At 62.9% G+C, this 16,133-nt stretch overlaps 1 protein-coding gene across 5 annotated transcripts in view; it reads right to left on the bottom strand.

Annotated features, from left to right (window-relative positions):
* The window catches only part of STK32C (serine/threonine kinase 32C), a 67,829-nt gene that overhangs the window by 8,241 nt on the left and 43,455 nt on the right, over positions 1-16,133 (bottom strand). For 4 of the 5 annotated variants that reach the window (XM_045068593.1, XM_013055684.2, XM_045068594.1 and 1 more), the window contains 2 exons: positions 1,882-2,033; positions 617-790 (listed from right to left, as the gene is read on the bottom strand). In XM_045068593.1, coding sequence (XP_044924528.1) covers positions 617-790; positions 1,882-2,033 — 326 coding nt within the window. Of the gene's footprint in view, positions 1-616; positions 791-1,881; positions 2,034-2,559; positions 2,984-16,133 lie in introns of those variants that run through there. The other variant, XM_045068595.1, reaches the window with a different exon arrangement.

The following is a 16,133-nucleotide window of genomic DNA, read 5'->3' as shown; positions in this document are numbered from 1 at the left end:
GACGGGGGCGAGTGCACCGGATGCAGGGGTGCCGCAGCCCCGGAGGACAGATGCCGGCCCCCTCACCCAGACCCCGGGGCCGGCCACTCTTCCAGAGCCCTGGGGCTGCACAGAATTAATGATTGAGGTCTATGCCTCCCTCTGGCTGACCTCAGGCCTCCTCGGGCCTGATTCTCGGAGCTCAGGCAGCACCTGTGCCTGGATCATAACCGGGTAACAGTCCTCCGGGGCAGGAGCGCAGAGACCCCATCTACCTGACTCTAACACGCCATCTTTATCTTCCTGATCTGCTTTCCACTAACATCTGTTCAATCCCCCAGGAGCATGGCCGATGAGCAAATGGCCTCTGCTAGGTGGTGGCCAGGCAGGACCCAGCAGCTGGACAGACCAGCTGAAGGGGACCCCGTTCCCAGCCCACCTGGGGCTGCTTGCATGGAAGCCACCCCCAGGGGCAGCAGGTGCACAGCCGTGGAACTGGCTTGGAGCCAGGCGCTGATGGGCTCGGGAGCCACACCTGCAGGCAGGTCTGGAGCCCAGGGGCCAGGCAGACTGTGCAGAAGCCTGTCCAGGTCCCGCTGGAGCGCAGCCACCCACAGGCGACCCCCTGGGGACATACCTGTGGATGATGTGCTGACTGCGCAGGTAGTCGAGGGCCAGTGCCATCTCGCAGATGTACAGCCTCACCGTGTCCTCGGAGAACTGGACGTTCTGTTGCAGGTGGTAGCGCAAGTCCCCGCCCAGGAGCAGGTCCACGACCATGAACATGTCCTCCTCGTCCTGGAAGGAGTACCTGCGGGCACCGTGCGAGAGTGTGGCCCACACGTGGGAAGCGAGCTGGGGTCACAGCGCCCGCCGCACTCGATGACCCCCCCATCTAAGAGCCTGGACACCCACAACCTCCCACGGGCACTCCCCAGGAGCAGGGCCCCGCCATCCCCTCTGCTAGCACAGGGACCAGACGATCGCAGGGCTCTCCGGCCACAGCGCGGGAGGCGGGACCCACGTCCAGGGGTGAGGAGTTAGAGAAGGCCCGGGCAGCTCCGGGCTCCACTGCCATGCCGGCCTGGCGTCCCACTCTGTTCCCACTAGTACCCGGGCAAGGCTACATCCCCTGTGGCACGGCCAGCTCCTGCCTCCTGATTACACGCAGGCAGGACCCTGGGATCTGACTCGGGCTGCTGGCCATGCTGAGGGACCTCTCGCACCTGCGGAGGCCCCAGAGGAATGATCCATTGTGGGGGGGGAGGGTCTTTAGCCCTGAGTGTGTCCCTGGAGAAGCTAGCGCCAAGTCGCTCTCAACAATGCCCTGTCCCACATTTCTGTCTCCAGATGCTGGCGGGGCCACCTCTCCCCCCATGTTCAGCTGAGGGACCCTCAGCTCGATCGTCCCGAGGCGGCGCTACCAGGACCAGAGCTCCGTGTGTGCATGCCCTCCCAGCCACCTGGCGCCTGTGCCCACAGGGGCCCTCGGGGACGCGGTCCGGTCTGTAAGCCCATCAGGGCGCCCGGACCCAGGCTGGGAGTGTCAGGGAGGACCCCGCGTGGGGAGGCGCCCTTGGGCAGCAGGACCCCACACGGGAGAGAGTGATCTCACTGCCGCTTTCAGGCTCCTTGCCATCCAGGAGCTGGTCTCGGTGCCCATTTTATGGAGGCGCTCAGGCCCCCAGAACTCTCCCCACTGACTCTAGTGCCAGCGACTCCATAGGCCACAGGCCCCTTGGCGGGAAAGCCTGGCCCTCCTGTAGGTCGGGAGACCCGTACGCCCGGACAGCTCTGGCCCCGGGACGGGGAAGCTGAATGCATCCGGAGTCCCCAGGGCAGGGGAGGAGAGAGCGGGGGGAAGGGCCCTGGGGTCAGGGAGGGTGGCAGCGGGTCACGCACCACAGGTTGACCAGGAAGACGTGCTCGATCTCCTGCAGGATCTCCAGCTCCCGGAACACGTTGCGCACCTCGTCCCGCTCGATGCACTGCTGCTTGTTCATGTACTTCATGGCGTACATCTTCTCGGTGTCCCGTTTCTGCACGATGCACACCTGGAGGACGGACGGGGCGCCCGTGTCCACGCCGCCATCCCTACCCCTGCTGCCCGCACCAGACGCAACCCAGAAATGACGGGAGGTCTTTGGTGGGGCGGGACCCAGCCAAGAGCACGGCCCCAGGGCCCAGGCCCCTCCCCACAGGTACGAGCACCCCTTCCCGGTGCTCGGGGCAGCTGCTGACTTGGAGGGCAGCGGGGGGAGGTCGAGGAGGACCCCACGTGCGAGAGCTGCTGCCCTCGTCAACCCTGGGCCACCATCCCCGTGGCGACAGGAACCCTCCTGTGACGACAGGGTCCCACACGGCTCTCACATGCTAGTCCCCCAGGGCACTGGACTATACAGCCGACCAGTGCTATCGGTGGCGTTTACACGTGTGGGACAGAGAGACGCAAGAAGCAGCCCCGAGTCAGCTGGGGCAAGCCCGAGCGGCCGGGGGCATCTGTCAGAACCAGGGACCCATGTCTCCAAAGGAAGCGGGGCTAATGTACAAAAGCATAGGCTGTGGGGGGCAATGCCTCACCCCCCATCCAAGTCGTAGGGAGGCCGCTCATGGACAGGTGACCAAAGCCACCTGCGAGGGGCCCCACACCTTCGGGCTTCAGGTCTCCAAGCTGCAGGAGCCAGGAGTGGGCTGGGTGGGAAAGAAGGAGAGGAAATGGGAGGTTCTGGACCTCCAGGTGGGTGGGAGACTGTCCCGGGTGCCACACCCAAAGGCAGGTGTCCTGGACCAGAAGTGTCGGTGAGCATCGGGGTCTCGGGCCACACCCGTGGGATCCAGGCCTTGAAGGAAGCCACGTTCCCTCTCTGGGAAGAAAGGGAACAAAGGTGCTTTTTCCGGGAAATATTCATCACAGTTGAGCAAACTGCTTAGAACAGACTTTCGAGCAACCTTATCTTCCAACAACCTCATGGACACGGGCAAGTGAGCTCCGTGAAAAACCACGCAGCCCCTGGAACAAAATTTATAAGGGCTTTTGAGAACGTGTGGAGATTTCTATAAACCCAAGCAGAAACCACAAGGCTATGCTCTTAATCCACAGTGTGGAGACGAAGTGCGGGCGTGGGCGCAGACGGGACCCGAGCACGGGGCAAGCGGCACCCCAGCCCCCGCCGCTCTGGCGTCTGTTCTGTTCAAACGACGGTGTCTGGCAGGCAGGTGGCGGGTGACCACTGGCTGTGGGGCGCTGGACACGACAACCAAGCGCCGTCAGCTGAGCGCCCACGTCACCCAGTGCAGGACCTTCGCGAGCTGCAGAGGCGGTTTCCAAGGCGACACCCACACACCTCCCGCCGGCCCCAGGGAGGCAAAGCTGGCTGGCGTGACGTCCCGGGCGTGGAGGGGGCGTTCGGCCAGGCTGAGCTACGTGGAGCCCTGAGCCTGGCCAGCTCCCATCTCAAAGCTGCCCGGGAACCCGTGCAGGCCACCCAGGGCCCCGCAAAGCCCTGCCTACAACATCCTCTAGCTGGGCTGACTGCCGGGAAGCTCGCAGCCTGGGGACCTGCGCCCGGCCTCAGACCTGCTTCGCTTTACTTCCAAGACCCCCACAAGGTCTTGACGCGGCGAGTTAAGCCCGTCCTCGATGCTCTTCGCAGGCTGGGGCGGGGGCAGACCCACGGGAGCCCCGTTCCTGACGGCGGGAAGAGTGGGCAGGGAAGGGAAGCCACAGCCCAGGTCCTGCCTTCTGCGCCGCCCAGGCCTTCCACGCAAAGAAAGGCTGGAGCAGTTCCGTCTTCCCTGACTCTCCCCCAAAGTGAACACGGGGACAGGGTGTCTGTTCTCTGAAAGGAGCACAGTCCTGAAAATGTGGTCCCCAAGGGGCGTCGGGATGGACAGAGCCCTGCTGGTGGGGACAGAGGCGGTGACCACTGTGAGGCGGCTCCTCTGCGGGAACATCACACTGGTGGGGACCTCTGCTGACCCGGAGCAGCAGGACGCCGGCCGGGGCTGAGGAGGCCACCAGAGAGGACAGGCTCTTGGGGTGGTTCTGCCCACTGCGGCCACACACAGCAGAGAGACCCCTGTCCAGGAGCCTCAGGTGCCTGTGGGCAGCCCGACGTCCCCCACGGCTTTGTCGTGCCCACGTGTCCACTGACCACGGCTGTGTCTCTACCGTGCTCAGCAGAACGATGGCCCCAGGGACACCCACATCCTAGTCCCCGTGCCCTGTGATGTGTGACTTTCCCAGGAGATTGTCCCAGACTGCCCCGCAGAGTCCTCATGAGGAGGAGGCAGTGGGAGATGGGAGCCCCAAGAAGGCATCTGGTCTCCGCGGCGCTGCCCAAATACCGCAGACCCCGTGGCCTAAGTGCAGACGGTTCTTTCTCCCAGTCTGGAGATGGGAGTCAAAGCTCAAGGTGCCGGCAGAGCCACTGTCGGTGAGGACCCCACGGCTCGCAGATGGTGTCTGCTCGCACGGTCCTCCCGCAGCCGGTCCTCAGGACGCGACGCGCACGGAGACCGTCTGGTCTCTGCCCCCGCCTCCCTCAGAGGCTGACGTGAATCCGAACCCCTGCACGCTGAGGGACGGGCTTCCACACGGGCTGGGGGACGCAGGTCTACGGCAAGAGGAAATGTGATGACCAGAGGGAGGGTCCTCGGTGTGTGGTCACTTGTCACAGTGGCCCCAGGAAGCCAACGTGGCTGGTGCCCGCTGTCCTGGGAGCCGTGGGGTACAGAGCAGAGTGGTTGGTGCCCTGGACAGCGTGGTCCAGCTCTTCTTGCTTTCCCAGCTGGTAGGGCTGCCAGACCGAGACCGGGAGGAGGCGAGGTCACCCCCGAGGCCTTTCCAGCCCCTCCCACGCGTGAGGCCACTCGTGCGAGAACCACGTGCTTACTGGACTCGACCCCTCATTTCGCAAAACAGCCCAGAAGTCGTCTGCAGGAGGGACACCCAAGCGCTCTCTCAGCGGGCCACAGACCGCCGGGCTCCACGGGCTGTCCTGCCTCCCCGTCTCGCCACGAGCCTGGCCTCCGATCTGGGGCCTTCCCAAGAGACGCAGACGGACAAAGAGGAGCGGTGGGGCCCCGGGGCACCCGGCCATCATCTGAATGTGTTCCGTGGGCTGCGGCCACAGCCAGTAAAGCCCAGTCACCCGCTTGTCTCCGCCGCTCCCCACGCTCTTCCTCAGGGTTTCTGAGACTGCCACAGGGGACAGCCTGCGGGCTCTCCCCACTCCGCACACCCGAGAGACGCGGAGCGGCAGGCAGACACCCCCCAACCCCAGCCCCGGGGTCTCCTGACCGAGGTCTCAGGAGGAGAAGCCCGGAGCTTCCGAAGCGTCTCCACCTCCGTCCAACGAGGCACATTCGGAGGCTCCTGGTGAGCCGAGAGCCCGGGAGCTCTGACAGCCACTGCCTGTGCCCAGTCGGGCGGCCCTGGCTCCCTGGCTCCGGTCACACAGCCGTAAGCACCGCCCTCCCAGCGGCCAGGGAAGAACAAAGTGGTCTTTTTCCCCCCACGCATGTTACTTGCTGTATTTGCTTTTAAAGTCTTTGTCATTCTGGTTAAATTGGTAAGTAAGCTTTGTGATCTGTGATCTTCTTTAATCAAATATTTTAAAACTTCTGCCTATTTTTTACAATCTTCCCCAAATCAAATTTAACACAGTCTTTTTGATTTGTTATGATTTGTTACTGATTTGTTATTTGTCCTTAGAAAAATATAGACGTTACCCAGTTAGGCTGACATGACGCGTTCGGTTACCCGGAAGCTGTCAGACGGGAAGCGTCGCTAACCCTTAGGTTCTGCCGTCCGCACACGTGCTACTAATACCCGTGTTTCAGAATCATGCAGAGTGGCTGAAGCTGGCCCGCCAATGCCCCTAGAGTCTGTAGAATCGCTGGTAATTCCAGTTATTGTCATAAGTGGCACAGCCACGGAAATAACCCAATATCCTCGTCAGCTGCATCATTTTGCAAAACACTCTCGTCAGATCTCGAACCATGGCTGCTTTCACTGTCTCCGCATTCGGAGATGATCGCCGTCTTACCGTCGAGCGCACACCAGAGCCCTCTGTCTTCATTCAGAAAGTCCTCGGGAAGGGCTTCCGTGGGGACCCTGAAATCACGCTGCGGAGCCGGAGACCTTCCAAAACTAATGGAGAAGCTCGTGGCTTCAGGAAACTGGATTTAATTACGCGGCCCCGGCTGACCTCATGAGGATGATGACCTCTTCTACGACCTCTGGTTGGAAGCACTGCTGGTTCTCTGATGTCTGGGTCTCCAGACTTAAGAAATCCCGTTTCTCTCAGATGCCCCGCTGAGCAGGGAGCCTGACACGGGGCCCGACCCCAGGACCCTGGGATCATGGCTTGAGCCGAAGGCAGACGCTGAACGACTGAGCCCCCCAGGCCCCGTCATCCCCATACTCTTACTCAAGACTTTCCGCCTGCCTGGAGAGAGAACAGAAGAGAAAGAAATCCCCGCTTTCTTTTCTCTCAAGCCCTCCGTAGTTCACGGCCCGTGTGGGAAACCTCACCTTTACAAGCAGGACTGAGACGCTGACCCCTCTCCCCACCCGACTCCTCCGAAACTCAGCGACTGTTCTTAAAGACGCCGACTTTCACGCCAGCGTGTCTACATACAGGAGGAGTCTGTTCTCCTTGTCGTGGGACGTAATTAAACTCATGGTGATGTCACCAAGGCTTCGACGGGGAGGTCGTTTTTGAAAGCGGTACAGGCGGCGCTGGACCAGCCTGGTGTGCGCGTGGGGCTCCTGGCCCCACAGGCAAGTAAAGAAGGTCACTTGTTGACAGGCCCAGGAACTGGGGATACCTTGGGAACCTGGAAGACAGGAATTCACCCTAATTTAGAGGGCCTAAAGGCAGAGTCTGGTGACCCAGCTTCTCAGTCTCGAGAGGCGACATTGGATCCGGGACCCTGTGGGAAAGTTCTAGCAAAGCAGACTTCGAAGAGCCACGTGGTCAGCCACTATTCTTGCCACACGCATGTAAACGTCAGGCTGAGTTCCACGAGACGCGACTTCTCTGCAAACACGTAGTGTGACTCCCATGGTATCTCGCATCCCTGCCGGACAGCCTGTGTGTCAGTGGCAGCGATGGTGCCCGGGGGCCCGCGCCGGACGTCCTCTGCGTCAGCCGGGGCGCGCCATTCTGTGCTTTCTGTGGAAAACCGGCATTCCCCCCCAGCCTTCCGCCTTGAACCATGAAACATGAAAACTGCCCTGCCCCAGCACCCCCACGGCAGCCAGATGACTCGACAGACGCTTTCTGAGAAAGTGCCGCAGAGACCTCGCGTGCACGGCCTTCGTGCCGACCGCCGCCGCGCGGGCCCCTCGGGACGCTCCCCAGAGCTCCCCAGACCCTCAGCAGGGACAAGCGGGCCGCAAACCAGGAGATGCCCCGGAGCTGGCCCCCACCCCTCCTCGCCACCCACCAGAGGCGCCCACCACCCAACCTCCTGCCCACGGAGGCCTCCCCGCGGACTCAGAACCTGGCCTTGAGGTGGGCGGTGCACGTGCAGCCCCGCCTCGTGAAAGAAGACCCACGTCGCTAACCTGACCTCTTCTCCGGACGGAGACACAGGCTCAGAGAGAAGGAGCAAGCTGCCGGTGTCCCGTCCGAACCGGGGCGCTCTGAGGGACGCCTCCGCGGGGAGCGGGGGGAGGGGGAGGACGGCCACTACAGTGTGCCCCCCCGGCTCACGCGTCACGGGCTAAGACATGTAAAGGCCAGCAGGTGCAGGACAGGCCCCTGACCGTCCCGTCTTCCTCCTGAAAGAAGCCCCATGTGGACGACGGCGGACGGGGTCCTCCCCGCACCACAACCGTGTGCCCCGAGGATGGGGAAGTCGACGCCAAGAGAATTCTGGACGGACCCAGTTCACGCGACTCTCCCCTTCCGCTCCCCGAGTCTAGTCACTCCTCCGCACCGGCCTCTTTGTCCAAACCCAGATGGAAACATGTAGGTCTGGCCACCTCTTTGTGTCTGTTTCCTTACGAGGGCTCCTGGGTCACATACAACTCACCCTAAACACACACGTGCTGTTCTCTCTGTCTGTCCTATGTCCGCTAGTCCTCCAGTCCAATGGGAAATCGCCTCCCCCGAGCCTCAGAGGAGCCCAGCCCAGCCACACCTTGACTTTGGCGTCTGGCATCCAGAGCTGTGGGGGAATGTGTCTCTGCTGCCGTGGGCCCCCAGCGGCAGCGCTGCGTTATCGCGGCCTCAGGACACAACACAGTCCCCAGACCCTTCGAGGGAGCCCATCTATGGACATACCCTGCTTCCATCCAGTGTCCGTCACACTGACGGCCTCCAACCAGCCCCCGCTCTGACCTCTGTAACCTGAGCCCCACTTTGTTCTCTACCCTGAGCTCACGGTTGGACCAAGCCCTGGCTCTGTTCTCTACCCTGAGCCCCTGATTTGACCTCTAACCCGAGCACCCACTCTGACCTCTAACCCAAGCCCCTGATTTGGCCTCTGCTGGAGCCCCTGCTCTGACTTCTAACACAAACCCCCACCCACTGGGGCACCTGGGTGGCTCAGTGGGTTAAGCCTCTGCCTTCGGCTCAGGTCATGATCCCAGGGTCCTGGGATCGAGCCCTGCATCGGGCTCTCTGCTCAGCAAGGAAACTGCTCCTCCTCTCTCTCTGCCTGCCTCTCTGCCTGCTTGTGATCTCTGCCTGTCAAATAAATAAATAAAATCTTTAAAAAAAAGAAACAACAACCCCCCACCCAGACCTCTAACCCAAGCCCCAGCTCTGACTCTCCCCTGAAACTCCACTCTGCCCTCACCCCCAAGCCCCCGATTTGACCTCTAACCTGAGCCCCGGTCTGACCGCTTTCCCTGCCACTTGTCGGGAGCCCTCCCGTGCAGCCCTCTCCTCGGAGAGCCCAGCCTCCTGGCTCCCCTCTGCTAACCCAGGCCGGCCGACCACACGGCTTCTGGGAGGCTGCTGGGCTGTGGGGCCCCCAGGGTCACTGTCCCGAGGGCGCCAGCATTCCCCTGCGGAGTCGGTCACGTCAGGACCCCCGAGAGGGGCTGGAGCTCCCCGCAGCTGGAAAGGCCAGGTCTGGCGGCCCCCGCGGTTTCTCTGCCAGGAGAGCTCAGAACAGCAGGGTCTGCGGTGCTGGGGCTGGGCGCGGTCCCCGCCGTCCCGCTCAGGCGGCTCTCCCAGGACGAGAGTAGAAGTGCTTCGGGCTCCGGGGCTGGGAGCAGGCTACCCCATTCAACCATCTCCTCCACGGCCCGGGTCCGGGCTCTGAGCCGCGTCCTCCAGTCGAGGACGGAAGCGGACAACAGGACAGAATCCGACCGATGCACGAGGAGCTCCGCTGCCCGGCCCACGCGGCTGGGGTTCTCTGGCAGTGCCCGGGGCAACCCGAAGCCGGGGCGGCCGATGGCTCGGTAACTGCCGTTCTAATCCAGTGCTGTCGGCATGTTCTGCAGATTTAGTGATTCACCCCAAGCTCTTTTCCTCTCCAAGTAGTTTTTGTTCCCCAGAAAGCAAACGCCTGACAACAGGTACTTAAAGCCTCAAACATTACGAGGAAATTGTCTCCTGATCTCACCCGGGGAGCTTCTGGAGCCGGGGAGGGGGTGCGGGCAGTCCGGCTGGGCTGGAGGAAAGACAGCAGGGGCGCGGGTCTACACTGCACCACCTCCACAGGGCGCCTGGCCTCCCTGAACCAGGAACCCACGTCCAGCCCATGGCAGGCGGGCCCCTCGCCCGGGGTGGAGGGGGGCGCCGGGCTCTCCCAGGACGGCAGGCAGTCCGTGTGGCAGGTGCGCGCAGGAGGGGCAGGTGTGCCGGGCTCTGTGTGCTCCGAGATGGCTCCTGCCCGCTCGCCGCATATGCTTTGTTGACCTGCCGCTGCCGCCTCTGCCAGCCCCACGGACCTGGGTCTTGTCCTCCTCGTTCCCAGATGTTTCACCAGCAGGCCCGGCGCAGAGTAATGAGGTTTTTATCATTTTAAGCCAAAGGGTCCCAGTGCCATCTGGGGGAGCTTCATTTCCAGGTAGAAGGGACAGGTCTGGCCACGTTCCTGCCCCAGGACCCCCAGTAGAATGGTCGGCGAGCCAACCGCTGGCAGGACCTGGCCACACAGGACCGTCAGCCACACAGGCCCTCGACCCGGTGCCCGTGCACCCTGGGGGGAGCATGTTCATGTCCTCATGTCGTCCCCACGGCTCCCTAGGGGCAGGTCCTGCGACTGTCCCTCTGACAGACAAGGAATGTGGACAGAGAAATGGGCCGAGAGTGCAGTGGGCTCCCAAGAGATCTCCACCCCAGCCAGCAAACGCAGCACCTAGAGTCAAGGCCAAAACCTAACAAAAGATTTAAAACCACCTCTGCTTGCAGATGACCTGGTTCTACACCCGGGTTTGACAGGCTCAAAGCGAGCACAGGGGTGAGGGCGGCTGTGCTCTCCCCGGGAAGACTCAAGAGTGGGCTGAGCTGGGGGCAGGCGTGGCTGTCTAGAGCGGATCCAACACGGTCCGTTCGCGACCCCGATAGCCAGGATGGATTCCGGCTGCGTGAGCGTTTATGTGCAGCCGAACCGTAGACGTGACCCACGAAAGTGTGCCCGGAGAGCTCTGTGACCCGAGACAGGACAGCTCTCCTGTGACGCGAGGCCCCTGGCCACAAGGGGAAAGGCCGATAAACAAGATCTGAAAACGGAACATCTTCCACGTGGGGAAAACATGTCTGTCTGAAACACAACACAGGGGAAAACTTTGTAGTCCGCACCAGAAACAAAGCGTGTCCCCGACCTAACGAGCCTCTAGAAGTGAAAGAGAAGGGTCAGCCGGACAGGAGCAGCGGCACAGACACACGAAGGGCCGCCACACGGCCTTGCTGTCACAGAAGGCAGAGCAAAACCTCAGAGATGCCACTTCTCTCCCGTCAGGCTGGCGAACGTCCAAGCCCCAGCGACACGTGGCGTGGCAGGTGCTGTGCGGGGGAGCAGCACGGCGCGGCGGAGCAGCACGGCGACCGGCCCGGGAGGAACTCGCATGTGCATTTACCTCCCGGCCCACGTGTCCACATCCACGAACCTGCCCATGGAGACGCTGGCGAAGCTGTGCGGAGGCTCATGCGGGTCACTGTGGCCTTGCCTGAGACTGCACCACTGGGGACAGTCCCCCCTCCCCCCGAGGGGCTGTGGTCGGCAGACACTGGCCCCCACCTGTCCACGCTCGAACCCCAGTGACCTGTGGGCTTGTCGCCACATGTGGCACAGGGGGCTTTGCAGATGTGATCGTGTGAAGGACCCTGAGATGCAGACCGTCCCCAGCGGGCAGGCCCGGGGTCATCACGGGTTTCTGAACAGGGCAAAGACGGAGGCAGAAGGGCCAGAAGGAAGCAGGACCTGAGGGATGTGGGACCACAGGCCAGGACACCGGGACCCGCAGGCTCCTCTAGGAGGTGGATGGTGCCCCTGGAGCCTCCGGAAGGAGCCAGCCTGCCCGCAGCCTGACGTCAGCCCACGGCTCGCCCACAGCCGACCTCCGACCCCCAACACTGCCACAGAATATATCCGCGGGGCTGGAGCCACTGTATCTGTGCTCTTTGTCCGGCTGCCACGGGACACCCGTCCGCACGCCTACCCCGTGTCACGCTGACACAGAATGGAGTGTTGCCAGCGGGTGGAGCGTCAGGTCCAGAAATCCTGTGGCACGAAAAGCTACGCCTGGAGGAACGCCGTGGTGGTGGGAGACCACCCCGGATTTCATAGGAAAATATGAAAAAGAAACGAATGGACGTGTAAACTGTGCGGCTTCCAGAAGGATGTTTCCAGGAGGGAGCAGGAAACGGGACGCCAGGGTGGGGCAGGCTGCACACTCCTGAGCGACCTGGCTGGACAGATCTCCGCGCGGCACCACGTCCGTGTCCTCCACAAACACCACATTCAACACCAAGGGCAAAACCGAAGAATTGAGAGCAAAATACGACCAAAACAGGGTGTGTCCAGGAGGCGGGTCATCAGAGAGGAAGGACTTCCAGGGACCATGAGTGCCCGACTCCCGGGGGATGCCCCCCGTGGACCTCCCAGCTCTGGCCATGACAGAGGCCTGTAAGAAGCAGCCATGTCCAGCAGCAGCCAGCTGCCCCGGCGCCCAGACTGTGGCCGGTGAGTGTCACTCCCGACCAGGAGGGCCCAGGTCCCACGGGAAAACCAAGGCTCTGCTCCTCAGGGCCAGAGCGTCCAGTCCCCCCAGCAAGTCCAGTCCCCCCAGCGAGCGCGACACCGTCACACTGGGTGCCAACAGCGTCACAGCGCGTGGACCAGGGGACAGCAAGGCGTCCTGTCCACAGCGTCAGAGTGGCCACGGAGCTCCGCTCTGCTGGCCGCCAGAAGACACCCGGGGACCAGCTCTGTCCCTGACAGCTGTCCGGTGAGGGGAAGAAGGCATGTGTCCTTCTGGACGAGCTCTTCTCCACCTCAGGGACAGAGAACCTTCGTCAGCACGGCGGCGAGTTGGGGACGAAGTGTGGCAGCTGGGACACCACTCCTCGGTGCTGCTCAGGGAGCCGCGGGCGAGGGGGACGATCCCTGGCGGCCTAACTCAGACAGAGCCTGGCGGCAAGTCACACCGGATCCCCCCGCCGGTGTAGACGTGACCGCTCACATGGGGGCGGGGCTGGTGGGGAGCACGTCGGGGACCAGCACACACTGACCCGGATTGTCCACGAAGGAAGCGCAGCGAGAAGGGGGACGGGGGCCTCCTGTGGGTCTGAGTCATCGAATAAACACAACGCGCCTGTGGGATCGACCGGCACGGGTCACCCCAGGGGCCCGAGGGACCGAGCTGCGAGCGGAGGCACCCGCGAAAAGGCTCGAAGATAAAGCGGGACCCTTTCGGGGTCCGGTTCGCCGGCCCTGGGTGTGGGCAGGCGTGGGGGACGGGAAGCGGCGGAGACAAGAGGACCCCGAGCGGCTGGGGGGCTGCTGGCTTTTCTCCTCCTCCCCATCGTGTTCAGGCTTGAGGTTTCCCAAAAGGGAAAAGGAAAGGAGATGTGAGGCCGCGCCATGTGGCTGTGGGTCCCGAGCCGGGGCCTCAGCAGCCCAAGCGTGGGCCCACCTGCTTCCCCATGAGGCAGAGCCCACAGGACGGGCTGGTTGGCGAGGGATGTGGGGCCCAGCTCCGCGACGGTGCGTGGGGAGGCCTGGAGTTTGGGTCCTGGGGGCCCAGGGGTCACTGCCCTGACAAACGGCACTGCCTGAGCTACTGGAGATGGCAGAAGCGACAGATGTCCAGACACGCTCACCGGAGATGGACCCTTTGGGCTCCCACGGTCAGCAGCCTGGGCCAAGGGTGCCCCAACACCTCCCGGTCCCGAAGAACAGCCTCCAGCCGTCAGCCGCGCCCAGCAGGCCTGGCAAAGCAAGCTTCCTTCTCCCTCGGTTCCTGGGGGACTGTGGGCTCACCCTCAGCGTCCACCCACCGGGTGCACCTCTCTGGCCTCGGCCCCCAGCAGCGCCCAACCTGCGCGCTGGCCAGGAACAAGACCGAGGAAGTGGGTGGGAGCGTCCTCCTTCTCCAGAAGCAGTATCTAGGGAGATGGCTATTTTAAGGCACAGCAAGGCCCGAGTGACCCAGAGACCAAGCCAGCAAGTTCCCGTTGTGCTTTGGCCCACTTCGGAGCACGTGATGGGCGGTCCGTCAGATGCTGCCCCCGGGGAGGCCACCACGCTGGCTCTCTTTGGGACTGCAGGTCTGAGAGAGACGGTGACGCCGGGAGAGGGCTGGGCACCTGCAGGTCGCAGACAGCTTCAGCCCTCGGCCTGGGCAGCGTCCGGTGCGGACCCCACCACCGAGTGAGCTCCCTGGGGTAGGGAGAGGAAGGAGGCTGTGCCCTCAGCACCTGCGCTCCCTGCTGCCCTGTCCAGCCCCTTCTGGCTGGGCACGGGTCCCCACTGGCCCTCACAAGTCCTCCCACGGCACATGCACATGCACACGCACACGCGGTGTTCCTCTGGCTCTCTGACCAGCGCGCCTGTGCCCGCCCCCCACACTCCTCTTCGCTCGGGTGTGGCTTGTTTGGGTCTCAGCATCCCTCACCCCTGGAGAGCCCTCCGCCCGCACGCACCCCAGCGTGCCCAGCAGGGCCCCTTCTGGGAGGCTCGATGGACACAGGTCAGCTGGGCAGGGTCCCTCAAATGACTGCTGGCTCTGGGGCCAAACTCTTCCCATCAGGGGCCCCAAGTAGGAGCTGCTTGTAAGGTCATGTACGAAACTGAAGTCTGAACGTGGACTCTGTGGGGCCAGACGGAGAGGGAAGGGCGGCAGCACGGGGAGTCCCGGCGCTGCGGCCACAGGAAACCTGTGAGCCCACCCGGCTTCTGCGGACGGGGGTTGACGCCAAGCGCCCCCGACAGCGCTGGGGGCTCCAAGCCTGGAGCGTAAGCACACCGGGGCCTCGCCGGCCTTGCCTGGGGACACTCAGGGCCCTCAGGGCCCCTCCATGTGGGAGAGGTGCTGGCCCGTCCCTCCTCTCAAGGCTGCAGGACACGCGACCCCTCATCCCTTCATCCGTGCTGGGCGCCCGTGTCCCTGCCCACCGTGGCTGCCGTGACCCACGCTGCTGTGAACACGGAGTGCAGACACCCGTTGGAGGCCCTGCTCTCGGCCCTGGGCGTGCGCGCCCAGAGGTGGCACTGGCGGGCCTGGTGATATTTAAACAGCAGAGTTAATTTTTTTTTTTAATCTCTTCTGTGCACTGGCCTTTTCAAGATTTCAACTACTATCATCAGTTTGAGTAATTTTCTACTTTGCTCGACTTTTTTGGGGTTTTGCTGATTCGTGCAGGTGTGTGTGTGTGTGCATGCGTGCGTGCGTATGTGCGTGGGCTTCCCTGAGATGGAAGAGGCTCTTCCCTGCCAAGGGTCATTTGCACCATTTATGTGGCTACAAGGATGGAGCCTTGTGGGAAAACCCAGGGCCTGGGTGTGTGCGGGCCCACAGGCTGCCCTGCCTAAGGGTGACCAGCACCAGGCCACCAGCCACGGGCCCCTGCCGACGCAACTGGACACCGTGAATTCTGGTGACTGTCACTAGCCCGGCCTTCAGCAATGCTCCTTCCCAGGGTTCCCAAGGCGACTGGCGTGGTCAGGCCACAGTCAAGCACGTGATGGGAACAAGGAGCGGAGGCACGGGCCTGTAAGGTCCGGGTGTCCGGACGTCTCAGGAGGAGCTGTGAGCCTGCTCCAGGAGCTGGCAGGACACAACAGCTCTGAGCCCTCGGCCACAGCTGCGCCGGCCCCACCCCCACCGCGTTCTTGCCACTACTGAGGGCGAAACCCCAGAAGGGCCCCCTGTTAACTGCAGATGCTGCCCCCAGGTGCTGGGGGGGAGGCCCTTTGCTGCCGCTGAGGTGTTTCCACGGCAACGGCTGGGCGTCCTCAACAAGCAGGGTCCACCAGGAAAGAACTGAGGCCCTGAGCCCCGGGACTGCACTTGCCACACCGGCCCCGCCACCCCTCCCACCTCATCTCCAAGGTCCTTCTGAGATCTGGTGGTCACAAGGGGCTCAGGAGCTCCCTCAGTTGTTGGGGTCTGCAGCCAAGGCACACTGTACCCCAATTATCTTAGCTTTTCCCCCATAAACTGAAGAGAAACAAGACATGCTGGTCCGAACTCCCCCAACCACCATAGCATCTCAGCCAGTACTCCTACAAGAGCCAGACCCGCCGGAAGGGAAAAGGGTCCCCAGGCCTCACAGCTGGACAAGAGCCCCCATATCTGCCAGATCTCACAGTAAGCTCCCTAATTCGGAACCCACGGCCTCCAGGCCCACCTACCCACAAATGCACAGCAGCAGGCCCTCCCAGAAGGCTCTGTGTGAGCAACAGTCCACTTTCTGTAGGTGCAGAGAGGAAGGGCGTGCCCTGGGGTACAGGGCACTCAGGGCAGCTAGTGGGAGGAGGCCTGGCCTAGGAAGGGCAGAAACCTGCCGAGGCAGGACCAGGCCATAGGGGCAGAGAGGGGCTGGGGTGCACGACGAGGGCCAGGACCTTCCCGCTCAAACACCCAACTGTGCCCACTGTGCAAAAGCCTGTCACGTCTCTGGAAAACGCATCCGGGTCAGGGACTCTGGACTCACAAGGGGACACCCACCCCCAATTGA

The sequence above is a fragment of the Mustela putorius genome, unplaced genomic scaffold (genome assembly GCF_011764305.1).
Source record: "Mustela putorius furo isolate JIRA1106 unplaced genomic scaffold, ASM1176430v1.1 tig00003909_pilon_pilon_pilon, whole genome shotgun sequence".
NCBI classification, from domain to species: Eukaryota; Metazoa; Chordata; class Mammalia; order Carnivora; family Mustelidae; genus Mustela; species Mustela putorius.
The sequence above is the reverse complement of the archived record's forward strand: the minus strand, read 5'-3'. Positions and strand labels throughout refer to the sequence as shown.